The sequence below is a fragment of the Caretta caretta genome, chromosome 9 (genome assembly GCF_965140235.1).
Source record: "Caretta caretta isolate rCarCar2 chromosome 9, rCarCar1.hap1, whole genome shotgun sequence".
In the NCBI taxonomy this organism is placed as follows: Eukaryota; Metazoa; Chordata; order Testudines; family Cheloniidae; genus Caretta; species Caretta caretta.
Window position 1 is genome coordinate 18,316,590 of NC_134214.1, and position 15,763 is coordinate 18,332,352.

The 15,763-nt window shown below is 41.3% G+C and overlaps 1 protein-coding gene across 1 annotated transcript in view; it reads right to left on the bottom strand.

Moving 5' to 3' along the window:
• Positions 1-15,763, bottom strand: part of SERPINI1 (serpin family I member 1) — an 80,573-nt gene that overhangs the window by 29,356 nt on the left and 35,454 nt on the right. Inside the window, exons 2-3 of the mRNA XM_048864007.2 lie at positions 2,829-3,096; positions 349-579 (exon numbers count right to left, since the gene is read on the bottom strand). Coding sequence (XP_048719964.1) covers positions 349-579; positions 2,829-3,078 — 481 coding nt within the window. The 5' untranslated portion in view covers positions 3,079-3,096. The remainder of the gene's footprint in view (positions 1-348; positions 580-2,828; positions 3,097-15,763) is intronic.

Consider the following 15,763-nt stretch of genomic DNA (forward strand, 5'->3'; position numbering starts at 1 on the left):
AATAAATACATTTATATTAAATAGAAAACAGAGACTCAAATCAGAGTGGTTGCTAGTCAAGTGTCATTATTTACCAATAGATACTACAGTTATTTTCTTATACGTAGAAGAGGAAATGACAGTTGCTCAGAGCTGATTTTTGAAAGGACTATCACAGTACAGGAAAAAAAATTATAATTGTATTAAGAACCGATGCTAGAATTCTCGCTGAGAGAGAAGATTTCTTAATCTTAAGTGAGAGAGAAGATGACAGACAAGACAAAGGTCAACCAGTACTGACCTACTTCAGCACGATACAACCACAAACATTTACATTAAGAGAGAAATAAGAGAACCACAGGGACTTACTATTTGTATGATTCTCAACCCACTTATTGATGTGGTTAGCTACAGCTGCACTTTGACTAAAGTCTACATTTTCTACTTCAGCTTTAAAGTATTTTTTCAGCAATTGCAAAAATTTGTCACTGATGTGAAATCCATTCTGAACATAGAGGGAGTTGGCAATTGTCATCACATACTGGTTTTCCTCAGTAGTTGCCATATCAGAAAGGTCCTTCAAGAATGACAATTCTTCACCTGAAAATAAAATAAAAAAACCCATTCAAAAGTAGTTTGTTTTCCTTAGTGAGGCAAACATACTAAAGAAATATTACATATTCTCCGCACTACCAATTCATAATGGTATCTTAGCCTCAAGTACAGAACATCCATTAACATTTTAGAGTTATCTTTTTTTTTTTTTTTTTTTAAGACTCAGACATAGAAAACATAAACAAATCAGAGGTTAATAAAAACAAAAACAAACAAAAAACCACCACACACAGTGACTAAGATATTATACTACATTACACTGACTTGAATGTGCACTTTGAAGATGTGAAGGCCACTGTGCAATGACTAGTTTGGGTTTTTACTATCCACAATAAGTAGCATTAGCGAACCATTTCCTCAACCCCACACACAACCCTGACAATTGTAGTGCTTTCATTTGTCCCAACATCATAATGAATCATTCTGATCTATCCTGAGGAAAAAAAAAATTCTTGCACATATTTCCCTCCCAAATGCTCAATGGGTCTTGTACTGTGTCCTAAATGTTAACAGTTTTGGGCCCAGGGGGCAAGAATGAGTTTCAATGCCAAAGCCCTCCACTGAGAACTCATCAGTGGAACTCCGGTCTAGGGACTTTAAAATTACTTCAGTTAACTTCAGTTGTCAGGACATTGCCCAGGAAAGGAGAAAAGCACTCTCTTAGGTAACCAGGAACTCTGAAAGTAACAGGTTTCATAGATTAAAAATCCCAGCAACCAGAATTGCTCCTGGAGTCAAAACAGAAGCCAATAAAGCATATGGAGAACAAGTGCAGTGAGTTTAATGTGTACTGAACAAAGATTCAAGCAACCTGCTGCTTTCTACAATAGCTGAAGCTTCTGGTTGGTCTTTGCAGATAGCTATTGCAGTGCACTCTACATGAAGCTGAAATTGGAGTTGATAGCAGTGTATACAAAGTAGGTGTCTGAGATCCAAGCATGGCCTTGCTTACGTTAACTGGACTACACTTTCAAATATCAGAGTGTACTTGTCTGCTTTTTAATCCCTTAGAGGCAAAATTGTAGAACTAGACAGCAAATATAATCTGCAGGCATCATCTGTGTAGGAGACTATGCAAAAGGGCTATTGCAGGGCCAGTGGAATTACATGCATATATCTCCAGAGCACCACCTTATTTTCTAGGCTGCCCTCAAAATGCTGCTTCTCAGAGGCCCCCAGGTCCAGAGGATTTTAATAAAGGCCAGAAGTTTCACTCACGGGTTTTCAAGCAAACACCTACGTACAGTGCCTCCCATTACGATCCTTTGACGTGACGGTCTCTAGCTACAGTCATGTTATGGGGTGAGTTACATTTACTCAGAGACATGCGGTAAAGTGGAAATGCCCAGCAGATTCACTACAAACAACCATCACTACTACCTGTGAACCAAATTTGCCCTCAAGTATGTCCACACAACAATATTGAAAGTACACAGATGTAACTGCGGGTGGAGTTTAATTCCTGTATTATTAAAAACAACAGATATTTATACACAAGGATAACGTATAATATAAGAAACTACTCTAGGTTTATGTTTTCTTGTCCCTATATTTCAACTCACAACAACTAGTTCATACAATAGGCATTATCTGCCCATCTGTTACAGATTTTAAATGGGAGTTTCTTATCTAATGATGCTAAATATTTACCCCATTACACCAGCTGCTAAGATTTTTTTCTATTATTCTAAATTTGATCATCTAGTCCCATCAAGGAATCACAAAATAGTTATGCTAAAAATATTTGCATTAGACGTTACACAAATCACATAAAATTACAGCTTCAAGAAATTCTACTACTTTTCAAGTGCAACAACGAACAGGTTTTCAGACTTTCTCCTTAAGAATACCATATTATAATTCTATTGTTTTTGTCTTCAAGTTGCTTTACAGGTATTAACAAAACGATCATTCCCAAAGATATTTGGAGGCTTTTTAGGTGGATGTCATCATTATTTTACAGATGGAAACTGAAGTGAAGAGTTCAAGTGACTTGACTCCTGAACCTTGAGCGCTGTCAGGCCTGGTATTAGATTCCAGGAGTTTACAGTTCTATGCTGAGTCCACTACAATATACTTCAACATGCTCAAATTATAAATCAGAATGTCATTAAACCTACTGGTTAAATAGCAAATCAATGAACAAACCCTTGACATTTCCATGGTTGTTCAATAGGCTCCATCTCTTCCTTTACAACAAAAATACATAGAGAAACACAATTAGAAGACCTTACCATTTTTCAAGCTGTCATATCCCAGGGAATGTCGAATTTCTTTCAAAGTGGACCCATGAGCTCCAAGCTCCACCATCCCCAGGGCAATTGCAATGCTCAGAGGAGAGAATAGAATGTTCTCATCTTCCCCAGTGGCCCGCAGCTGTTTATAAATGTTCACTGAAAACTCTGCAATAGTTTCATCAGGAAAATTTGTGCTGAAGGCCTTACTTTGCAAAACCAGCAAAAACAACAGTCCAAGGAAGTACATGTCTTGTGAGTTTCAGGTCTGCAAGATAAAATTTTAGAGAGGATGAGTAAATTGTATTTAAGAAGAGGTTGGAGGGAGCGAGGACACACCACAGTAAAGCTAATTATATTGTTTTGTACCATGGTTGAAAAAATATAGAGAATTTAAACATGCAACTTATTTATTGGGAAAGGGGTAAAGCTAGTACATGTGCATTCCAAAGAGATTTCTGTAGAAGATCATTAAGATAGATAATTACAATATTTATCTATTCTATTGTGTCCTTTTACTTTCAAAAGTCACCTGCAGTTTAAAAAAAAAAAATGAACACAGATGGACAATCAAAATAGTTTTTGAAGTCTGCAACAATTTCCCTTCCAAATGGATTTTGCCAATAGTATGTGTATTAAAAATGAAGTTACATGCAGGGCTTTGTCTTTGTCCACCGAGCCAAGGTCCTATTTATTTAGCTGAAATTGTGGCACGTCAGGCAGTGGCTGTGGTGTTAAGGCGTGTCTGCAATTCTGCAAAGAAACTTGCTCTTTAGTTGAAAGAAAAGGAGTACTTGTGGCACCTTAGAGACTAACCAATTTATTTGAGCATGAGCTTTCGTGAGCTACAGCTCACTTCATCGGATGCATACCGTGGAAACTGCAGAAGACATTATATACGCATACCGTGGAAACTGCAGAAGACATTATATGTGTATATAATGTCTTCTGCAGTTTCCACGGTATGCATCCGATGAAGTGAGCTGTAGCTCACGAAAGCTCATGCTCAAATAAATTGGTTAGTCTCTAAGGTGCCACAAGTACTCCTTTTCTTTTTGCGAATACAGACTAACACGGCTGTTACTCTGAAACCGCTCTTTAGTTGGGAGATCAAAAAAAGGCAGACTGTCCATGTGCATTGCTGAGCTCTCTCTTTGCCCTCCAGTTAGACTGAAATCAATGTCCAAATCTGATGAAGATATGCCGTTTCCTATTGAAACTGCTTTGGGTGAGCCCACAGATACCCAGATCAATGGAAACATACTAGGGAGGCTGCTTGGTCACAAAGCATGTGCCAAGTTCCTAGAGTGAGTCTTTGAAAGGAAAGTAATTTAAAAGGTTGGTGGGGAAAAAAAGGGTATCAACTGAGTGAAATAAGATCCTTGTTGGTAGCAAACCAGCTAAGAAGGGGTTAGTTTTTCCAGCCAGAGTAAACATCCACCTGGGGACTTTAGTAGTGGGGTCAGTTAATACAGTGTTTGACTGGAGTATCCTTTGTGGAAAATGTCACAAAAGGAGGGAAGAAGAACTCAATAGAACAAGCTCTGGTTCTCAGCTCTCTCTGTCAACGCACTGCAGGCCGGGCTGAAAATGAGTCAGCAAACAGTAGTGCTGCCAGCTTTTACAATTTTATCATGAGTCTCATGATGTTTTTCTTAAATCCTCAGCTCTTAGAGTTATGTGAGAATTTATTTTTTAAATAAAAACTGACGAAGTTTAACTTTCTAACCCTCATAATTGCAGAGAAAAGCTTGGAAACATGACTCAAAAAGTCTCCAAAGCCAGAAGGCAAATAAAAACACTTGAGGGGGTGGGGGTGTTAAATTTCATGATTCTTGTGGGGCCTGGCAACTCTGATTAGTAGTTTGCTTAACTATTTCAGGACACTAGGGACCCTGAAGTCAGTAACCTTAACATAATATTACTTAATATTTATATAGTGCATTTTATCTTCAAAGCACTAAACAAGTGTTATCCAATTAAAACTCACAACACCCCAGAGTGGTAAGCAATTAAGCATTACCACCCTCTTTTCACAGATGAGGAAACATAAGAATTAATCAGATGTGTGTATGTTTTGGCTACAACTCTGATGTAGCCATTATTTAGTGATCTCCCTCACCCTTAGCCACATATGTCACAGATAAGGTTTTTTGCTTTGCTTTTTCAGTGAGTAACCAAAACACTTTAACTTGTTAACTGTTGCGGGGTCTACACAACACTCACAAAAATATGGCCTTATTGATGCACTAAAGGAGTTCACGCATATTAGCCAGGCATTGTTTTATGGATCCATATTCTTTTTTGCTTACATATTTGTATGGGCCTTGTCCCAGCCCATAGTTTCCAATAAATTCCCCCAAAACGGAATTTAACTGTATGTCTCTTATCCCTCCTTGTAGATCAATTATCTTCCCACTTCTTATCAAGACATCAAGAAAGCCTGTAGTGGAGATTTTTATTTCATTAGTTTTTGCTTTATGTAAAACAAATCATCTGGGCCTGTCAGCTTTGACTGTTGCTTATGGCTTGACTACCTACTTTAGCATAATCATAAGACCATCTAACATTTCTTTGTCTCCCTTAGGAAAATGTCTCCCAGTCTTTGAGGCATGACCTTCACTATTTCTTTCAAGAACATTGATGCAATGAATTCATTCTGGTCCAAAATAATAACTTTATCTGTCACTAGCTTCCCACTTACCTTCCTTAATGACGCTAAGGATTTCTTACCTGCCCGCTCGCTACCCAGCAATTTGAGGAATTTAATCTTTTTCATACTTAACATATAAATCATAATAGGGTGAACACAACTGTCTTTGCTAGTTGGGACATTTAAGACTTCCTTCTCAATGAGTGCCTGTGTGTGTGTGCTATTTTATATTATTACAAGAAACTCCAAACAGCAGTGCCCCATTTTGCAAGGCGTCGTACAAACATTTAGTAAGAGACACTCTCCTACCGTGAAGAATTTATAAGCTAAACAGCCAGGAGAGACAAAGAATGGGAGGAAGGCAGTATGATCTTCCATTTACAGATGGTGAACTGATGCACAGAGAGATTAAGTGACTTGTCCAAAGTCATACAGGAAGTCTGCAGAGCCAGGAATTTAACCCGGATCTCCTGAATCCCAGTCCAAAGCCTTAAAACAGACATCCATCGTTCTTCTCCAAAGCAACACACTGCTTTTCTGAGCTTGCCCCCAAATTTTGGGAAAGAGCATATAATGATTTAAATAAAAACGTCATATGCTCTGCTGAATGGGGGTGGACTTAAGCATGTATTTAAGTGCTTTGCCACATCAAGGCTGTAGTTTTAACTCATGCCAGCTTGCTTTGAAAACTGAAAGGAGTAATTAGTTTGATGCACTTGCATCATCTTCTCTGTCATTTCAAAAAAGCTTTCCAATTACTTCTGGTTGTGAAGATAGCTATTCAGCACTCTGATCAACAGTCTGCCGTATGTGCTACAGCCAGATAAGCTATAACAATAGCAGAAAGGGAGATGCACACATCTTCTAGAGAGAAAACTTCAATAGCTAGTTTGAACCATTTAAATGCTAATATTTTTAATCAGGTTTATGCAACACACACATTCCCAACACCACCCCTTTTCGTTGCACAAAAATCACACACACCTCAGATCTTAAACTTTTAAAATATATTTTAGTTGTTTTGCTAATCAGAGCATAATTATTATTATTTTGTAAATGAAGAACAGCAGATTCATGGCCATTAAGTTACCTGAAAAGAAAACAGTGCAGTTTCATTTAGTTCTCTGGTAGATAAAATGCTTCCTTACTTATATTTAGAGTCAAGCGGTATCAATATATTAAAGCAAAAACTGGATGACTATATTTAATTTAATAAGTGAAAAGGCTATCATAAGAACAGCCATACTGGATCAGACCAAAGGTCCATCTAACCCAGTATCCTGTCTTCCAACAGTGGCTAATGGCAGATATTTCAGAGGAAATGAACAGAACAAATAAACATCAAGGGATCCATCCTGTCGCCCATTCCCAGCTTCTGGCAAACAGAGGCTAGGGACACCATCCTTGCATATGGCTAATGCCCACTGATGGACCTATCCTCCATGAACTTATTTAGTTCTAGTTAGTTTTATACTTGTTCAATGCTACCTTTCCTTTTAGTGGCCAGAGACCTTTTAACGGATAGTTAGTTTTTTCCCCCTTCACAATTTGGATATGGAGATTTGCTTTTTTACCCACATCCTGGCACACAAAATTTTGAGAAATAATGAAGTTTAAAACTGAAGAAAGATAACAGATTGCAAACTGATTCAGGTCTCAATTCAGGTAAGCACTTCAATTCAGGTAAAAACGCTTACGTACATGCTTAACTTGAAGCTTGTGCGTATGGCCCATTGACATCAATGTTTAAAATTAACCATGTGCTTAACTGCTTTGTTGAATTGGGGTTTCACATGTTAGCAGGCCAGAACTATAACACTAAGTAATATTTCTCACAGATATGCCTTTAGAAACAATGGTGAACAAGAGCACTGCCTAAAGTACTGAATGTTAATTTCATGTTTCACAGATCAGTCGATAAAGCTTTGCACAACCAGCCAGACGGCTCTGAAAATTTCTGCTGGCATCGCTTGTCAGGCACTGTGACACAAATTTACCATTTTTCAAGTTCTCTTATCTGTTCAACCTGAAATTTGTGGCGACATCATCAGGCAGTGTAAATCCGCATAATTACATTGATTTACACACCACCTGAGGATCTGACTTATCACTACAACCACATAACTGGGATTGCTCTTATACCATCAGCTCTCTTATTCTTTGCTTCAGGCTATACTCCTCTTTGGTATTAGGCTATCCCAGTGCTTTTTTGCAAAGGGTCTAATCCACTGAACTGATGAGTACCTCTACACGGAGCAATACATTCTCAACACTCACTGATTTGAACAGGAGTGGAGGACACTCAGCACCTTGCTGGATTGGATTTACACTGAATTACAAGGCAGTCCAGAATTAACTGTACTGTATACACAAATATAATTTCAGCTTCATTTCCTTCACTTAAAATGCTCTAATTTATGCCTGGAAAATTAGATAATTCTCATGAGTATCACTGGCCTTTTCAGATACATCTTTTCCTTTGAACCATCAGCATTTAGGTGATACTAGATCCTATCAGTCTCTGCATTAGCAGAGGCCTCAAATCTCCAATTAAGTGGTACTGTATTAGCTGCAAAAAAGATTAAAAGGAAAAGAAAATGTTAAATAGAATAAAGAGTGTTTAAAAACCAAGAATAATTTAGTTTCTGAAGTTACTGTGTATACTTATGTGAAATTAAAGTTCTTTTTCACCAAGTTGATTGCAGAGCTAAAAACTTTCAAACAAAAATGGAGAGGACCCCTACCCCAGAAAAGCCAATAGCCTAGTGATTAGGGCACTCACCTGTGAGGTGTCTGATTTGAAACTGGATCTCCCAGATACTTGGTGAGTGTCTTAACCAAGAGGCTATTGACTGTTTCGGGGTAGATGTCTTTGTCTGTTGTGTTTTTAACATGAAGAACATTGAACGGCCTTGCTTTCGTTCCATGCTGGAATGAAAACAAATTCTGAAACCTCAAATTTTTTCATGAAATAGAAACACTTCTGGCTATGCTCACTATGTTTAAGAATGTCATCAGGTGACTCTCAGCATAAACTACAACTCTAGTTTTATGAGCCCACACATTTCTAAGCAACTGATGTACAGAAAAAGTGCTCATTAAATTAGGGCCTGATCCTGTAAAGTTCTGAACAGCTGTTCAGTTCCCACTACGATCAAGCACGGATTCCAAACCCTTTGGGACAAGAGACATATCTAATCTATGGTTTGCAAGATATGTTAAAACGTATGGCTCTAAACAAATATTTTAAAATAAAAATAAGCATCCAATCTGAACACACATAATGGGTACACACAGAATGAGATAGCAAACCCATGGAAGAGCTGGAAATAAAACCCAGAAGAGTCTGGATATTTATAATCCCGTCCTTTCAACATCAGGCCTCATAGGCTCACTGTCAAAACATAGTGATGCGGAAATTTGTGCTGTTGAACTAACTGTTAAAGCAAAACCTCTCCTAATTATACAGCAAAAAGATCCGTCAGACAATAACATCCATTGTTTATTGGCTCCAACATGGCAAAGCAATTTACACATGACAGCTCTGAACATTCTCCTTCTCACTTTTCTGTTGTCCTCCCACATTACCAAGGAAAATACTGCCATCCATTTTAAAAAAATATAAATCAGTATTTTCTGGAACTAGCGAATCTTTTGGTTACAGATTTAGGCCCCGGTCTTATACCGTGAACTTATCATATTGCCCAATATTGTTTCATTTTTTCCTTGTACTCCCCCATTGGTCTGTATCCATCTGTTGTGGTTCATCTTGGGTGGTCAAACGATTTAAAAAGAAAGTCGCAATTAATTGCGAGATTAAAAAAAGCTGCAATTAATTGCAGTTTTAAATCGCACTGTTAAACAATACAATTTAAATTATAAATATTTGTGGATTTTTTCTACACATTTTCAAATATATTGATTTCAATTACACCGAACACCGAATACAAAGTGTACTGTGCTCATATTATTTTTGATTAACATATTTGCACTGTAAAAAAGATAAACAAAAGAAACAGTATTTTTCCATTCACCTCATTTTTTTCATTCATCTCATTCATACAAGTCCACTCAGTCCTACTTCTTTTTCAGTCAATCTCTAAGAGAAACAAGTTTATTTTCATTTACAGGAGATAATGCTGCCCGCTTCTTCTTTACAAGGTCACCTGAAAGTGAGAATAGGAGTTTGAATGGCACTGTTGTAACCAGTGTTACAAGATATTTATGTGCCAGATATGTTAAACATTTGTATGTCCATTCATGTTTCGACTTGTAGGCTCTCAAGTTTTTCACGGTTTTGTTTCTGAGTGCAGTTATGTAAAAAAAATAATTAAATTCGACATTTGTAAGTTGAACTTTGACAATAAAGAAATTGCACGACAGTACTTATGAGGTTAATTGAAAAATATTTTCTCATTTTTTACAGTGCAAATATTTGTAATAAAAAATATAAAGCGAACACTGTACACTTTGAAATCAATATATTTGAAAACGTACAAGAACATTCAAATATTTATAGTAAATTTAAATTGATATTCTGCTATTAACGGTGTGATTAAAACTGTGATCAATTGTGGCTACTTTTTAAAATCTAGTTCATTTATTGCGTGTGAATTGCATGCATTAACTGTGATTAATTGACAGCCCGTCTCATCTTATACTTGGACTGTAAACTCCCTGAGGCAGGAACTGTCTTTTTATACTGTGTTTGTACAGATGCTAGCATAATGGGGCCCATGTCCATGACTAGGGCTTCCACGTGCTACGATAATACAGATAAGTGTAACAACAAAGCCCAGACCCCTCCACCAGGAAGGTCAATGGAGCACCAGGCAGTTACAAGGGTCTGAGAGTTTCTCAGTACAAGACTAGGCTTTAGTCTCTTTGCAACTTGGCAAATTATTTATTTTGCCAGGTGGTTCTTTTCTTTAATACATTTCTACCCCCAAATATTTGGGGCAATGGTTTTTATACTATGATTTTCTGGTTATCTATTTGCATCCACTACTTCCCATTTGTATCTCATTGTATATGCCTAATTCATACAGCATAATTCTCATCTCCCGCCTAAAAATATTTCAGTAATCCACACTGGAGAATAGTGAATTTATGGAGGAATAATTATGTGTGAAATTTAGAGGGCAGCAAATATTCTCAAATACCGTTAAGCAGTTACATGAATACGCAAAAAATTAATAGGATCCCATGAACCATGGTGAAACAAACTTGCTCCTTTTATACAGGTGTATATTTGCAAATCAATTTTTTTAAACATGCTCAACCAGCCCTAGTATTTTCTTGGTTTATTAATATAGTTAGTGTTATAGCCAGGGAAACAATATCTTGCTCTTATCAAGACCAAATTAACTTTTAAAAAGGGGAAAAAGTGTTTCTGCAAAAGACTTATAGTATTTAATAGAAAATTATCACCTTTCTGTAAGTATTTTGGGCCATCCAATTAAATTTAACAGAATTTTATCCCTGCTATAGAATTATATAGGATGGTTCAAGATTCTAGAACGTGTATCACTCTAAAAGCCTAGTGAATGTAAGGGTATGTCTACACTACGAAATTAGGTTGAATTTATAGAAGTTGTTTTTTTAGAAATAGTTTTTATATATTCGAGTGTGTGTGTCCCCACAGAAAATGCTCTAAGTGCATTAACTCGGCGGAGTGCTGCCACAGTACCGAGTCAAGCGTCGACTTCCAGAGTGTTGCTCTGTGGGTAGCTATCCCACAGTCTCTGCTGCCCATTGGAATTCTGGGTTGAGATCCCAATGCCTGATGGAGCTAAAACATTGTTGCGGGTGGTTCTGGGTACATATCATCAGGCCCCCGTTCCCTCCCTCCCTCCATGAAAGCAGCAGCAGACAATCGTTACGCACCTTTTTTCTTCAGTTACCCGTGCAGACGCCATACCACGGCAAGCATGGAGCCCGCTCAGGTAACCGTCACCGTATATCTCCTGGGTGCTGGCAGACGTGGTACTGTATTGCTACACAGCAGCAGCAACCCCTTGCCTTGTGGCAGCAGACAGTGCAGTAGGACTGGTAGCTGTCATCGTCATGTCCGCAGTGCTCCTGGCCACGTCGGCCAGGAGCGCCTGGGCAGTCATGGGTGCTGGGACTACATTAGAAGTGACTTGACCAGGTCATTCTCTTTAGTCCTGCAGTCAGTCCTATTGAACCATCTTATGGTGAGCAGGCAGGTGATACGGATTGCTAGCAGTCCTACTATACCATCTTCTGCCAGGCAGGCAAGAGATGAGGATGGCTAGCAGTCCTACTATACCATCTTCTGCCAGGCAGGCAAGAGATGAGGATGGCTAGCAGTCCTACTGCACCATCTTCTGCCGAGCAGCCATGAGATGTGGATGGCTTGCAGTCCTTCTGCACCGTCTGCTGCCAGCCAAAGATGTAAAAGATAGATGGAGTGGATCAAAACAAGAAATAGACCAGATTTGTTTTGTACTCATTTGCTTCCCCCCCACCCCCGTCTAGGGGACTCATTCCTCTAGGTCACACTGCAGTCACTCAGAGAAGGTGCAGCGAGGTAAATCTAGCCATGTATCTGAGGCCAGACCAACCGGCTTGTTCCAATAAGAACAATTACTTAGGTGCACCATTTCTTATTGGAACCCTCCGTGAAGTCCTGCCTGAAATACTCATTGATGTAAAGCCACCCCCTTTGTTGATTTTAATTCCCTGTAAGCCAACCCTGTAAGCCATGTCGTCAGTCGCCCCTCCCTCCGTCAGAGTGACGGCGGACAATCGTTCCGCGCCTTTTTTCTGTGCGGACGCCATACCAAGGCAAGCATGGAGGCCGCTCAGCTCACTTTGGCAATTAGGAGCACATTAAACACCACACACATTATCCAGCAGTATATGCAGCACCAGAACCTGGCAGAGCGATACCAGGTGAGGAGGCGACGTCAGCGCGGTCACATGAGCGATCAGGACATGGACACAGATTTCTCTGAAAGCATGGGCCCTGCCAATGCGTGCATCATGGTGCTAATGGGGCAGGTTCATGCTGTGGAACGCCAATTCTGGGCTCGGGAAACAAGCACAGACTGGTGGGACCGCATAGTGTTGCGGGTCTGGGATGATTCCCAGTGGCCACGAATCTTTCACATGCGTAAGGGCACTTTCAGGGAACTTTGTGACTTGCTTTCCCCTGCCCTGAAGCGCATGAATACCAAGATTAGAGCAGCCCTCACAGTTGAGAAGCGAGTGGCAATAGACCTGTGGAAGCTTGCAACGCCAGACAACTACCGGTCAGTTGGGAATCAATTTGGAGTGGGCAAATCTACTGTGGGGGCTGCTGTGATGCAAGTAGCCCACACAACCAAAGATCTGCTGATATCAAGGGTAGTGACCCTGGGAAATGTGCAGGTCATAGTGGATGGCTTTGCTGCAATGGGATTCCCTAACCGTGGTGGGGCCACAGACGGAACCCATATCCCTATCTTGGCACCGGAGCACCAAGCCGCCGAGTACATAAACCACAAGGGGTACTTTTCAATAGTGCTGCAAGCTCTGGTGCATCACAAGGGATGTTTCACCAACATCAACGTGGGATGGCCGGGAAAGGTACATGACGCTCGCATCTTCAGGAACTCTGGTCTGTTTCAAAAGCTGCAGGAAGGGACTATATTCCCAGACCAGAAAATAACCGTTGGGGATGTTGAAATGCCTATAGTTATCCTTGGGGACCCAGCCTACCCCTTAATGCCATGGCTCATGAAGCCGTACACAGGCAGCCTGGACAGTAGTCAGGAGCTGTTCAACTACAAGCTGAGCAAGCGCAGAATGGTGGTAGAATGTGCATTTGGACGTTTAAAGGCACGCTGGTGCAGTTTACTGACTCGCTTAGACCTCAGTGAAACCAATATTCCCACTTGCTGTGCGCTCCACAGTACCTGAGAGTAAGGGGGAGACGTTTATGGTGGGGTGGGAGGTTCAGGCAAATCGCCCGGCTGCTGGTTACGCGCAGCCAGACACCAGGGCGGTTAGCACAGGAGGGCGCGGCACGCATCAGAGAAGCTTTGAAAACCAGTTTCATGACTGGACAGGCTACAGTGTGAAAGTTCTGTTTGTTTCTCCTTGATGAAACCCCCCGCCCCTTGGTTCACTCTACTTCCCTGTAAGCTAACCACCCTCCCCTCCTCCCTTCGATCACCGCTTGCATAGGCAATAAAGTCATTGTTGCTTCACATTCATGCATTCTTTATTCATTCATCACACAAATAGGGGGATGACTACCAAGGTAGCCCAGGAGAGGTGGTGGAGAAGGGAAGGAAAATGCCAGACAGCACTTTTGAAGTTTACAACTTTAAAATTTATTGAATGCCAGCCTTCTGTTTTTTGGGCAATCCTCTCTGGTGGAGTGGCTGGTTGGCCGGAGGCCCCCCCACCGTGTCCTTGGGCGTCTGGGTGAGGAGGCTATGGAACTTGGGGAGGAGGGCGGCTGGTTACACAGGGGCTGTAGTGGCAGTCTGTGCTCCAGCTGCCTTTGCTGCAGCTAAACCATACACTGGAACATACTGGTTTGATCCTCCAGCAGCCTCAGCATTGAATCCTGCCTCCTCTCATCATGCTGCCGCCACATTTGAGCTTCAGCCCTGTCTTCAGCCCGCCACTTACTCTCTTCAGTCCGCCACCTCTCCTCCCAGTCATTTTGTGCTTTCCTGCCCTCTGACATTATTTGCCTCCACGCATTCGTCTGTGCTCTGTCAGTGTGGGAGGACAGCATGAGCTCAGAGAACATTTCATCACGAGTGCGTTTTTTTTTCTCTTTCTAATCTTCACTAGCCTCTGGGAAGGAGAAGATCCTGTGATCATTGAAACACATGCAGCTGGTGGAGAAAAAAAAAAGGGACAGCGGTATTTAAAAAGACACATTTTATAAAAACAGTAGCTACGCTCTTTCAGGGTAAACCTTGCTGTTAACATTACATACATTGCACATGTGCTTTCGTTACAAAGTCGCATTTTCCCTCCCCCTACCACGTGGCTACCCCCTCAACCCTCCCCCTCCCCATGGCTAACAGCGGGCAACATTTCTGTTCAGCCACAGGCAAACAGCCCAGCAAGAACGGGCTCCTCTGAGTGTCCCCTGAAGAAAAGCACCCTATTTCAACCAGGTGACCATGAATGATATCTCACTCTCCTGAGGATAACACAGAGAGATAAAGAACGGATGTTGTTTGAACGCCAGCAAACATACACTGCAATGCTTTGTTCTACAATGATTCCCGAGTACGTGTTACTGGCCTGGAGTGGTAAAGTGTCTTACCATGGAGGATGCAATAAGACTGCCCTCCCCAGAAACCTTTTGCAAAGGCTTTGGGAGTACATCCAGGAGAGCCGCAAATGCCAGGGCAAATTAATCCTTTCACATGCTTGCTTTTAAACCACGTATAGTATTTTAAAAGGTACACTCACTGGAGGTCCCTTCTCCGCCTGCCAGGTCGCGGAGGCAGCCTTGGGTGGGTTCAGGGGCTACTGGCTCCAGGTCCAGGGTGAGAAACAGTTCCTGGCTGTCGGGAAAACCGGTTTCTCCGCTTGCTTGCTGTGAGCTATCTTCTTCGTCCCCAAAACCTGCTTCCGTGTTGCCTCCATCTCCCTTGAAGGAGTCAAATGACACGGCTGGGGTAGTGGTGGCTGAACCCCCTAAAATGGCATGCGGCTCATCATAGAAGCGGCATGTTTGGGGCTGTGACCTGGAGAGGCCGTTCGCCTCTCTGGTTTTCTGGTAGGCTTGCCTCAGCTCCTTAAGTTTCACGTGGCACTGCTTTGGGTCCCTGTTATGGCCTCTGTCCCTCATGGCCTCTGTCCTTCATGCCCTGGGAGATTTTGACAAAGGTTTTGGCATTTCGAAAACTGGAACGGAGTTCTGATATCACAGATTCCTCTCCCCATACAGCGATCAGATCCCGTATCTCCCGTTCAGTCCATGTTGGAACTCTTTTGTGATTCTGGGACTCCATCATGGTCACCTCTGATGATGAGCTCTGCATGGTCACCTGCAGCTTGCCACGCTCGCCAAACAGGAAATAAGATTAAAAAGTTCGCGGTTCTTTTCCTGTCTACCTGGCCAGTGCATCTGAGTTGAGAGTGCTGTCCAGAGCGGTCACAATGGAGCACTCTGGGATAGCTCCCGGAGGCCAATACCGTCAAATTGTGTCCACAGTATCCCAAATTCGACCCGGCAAGGCAGATTTAAATGCTAATCCACTTGTCAGGGGTGGAGTAAGGAAATCGATTTTAAGAGCCCTTT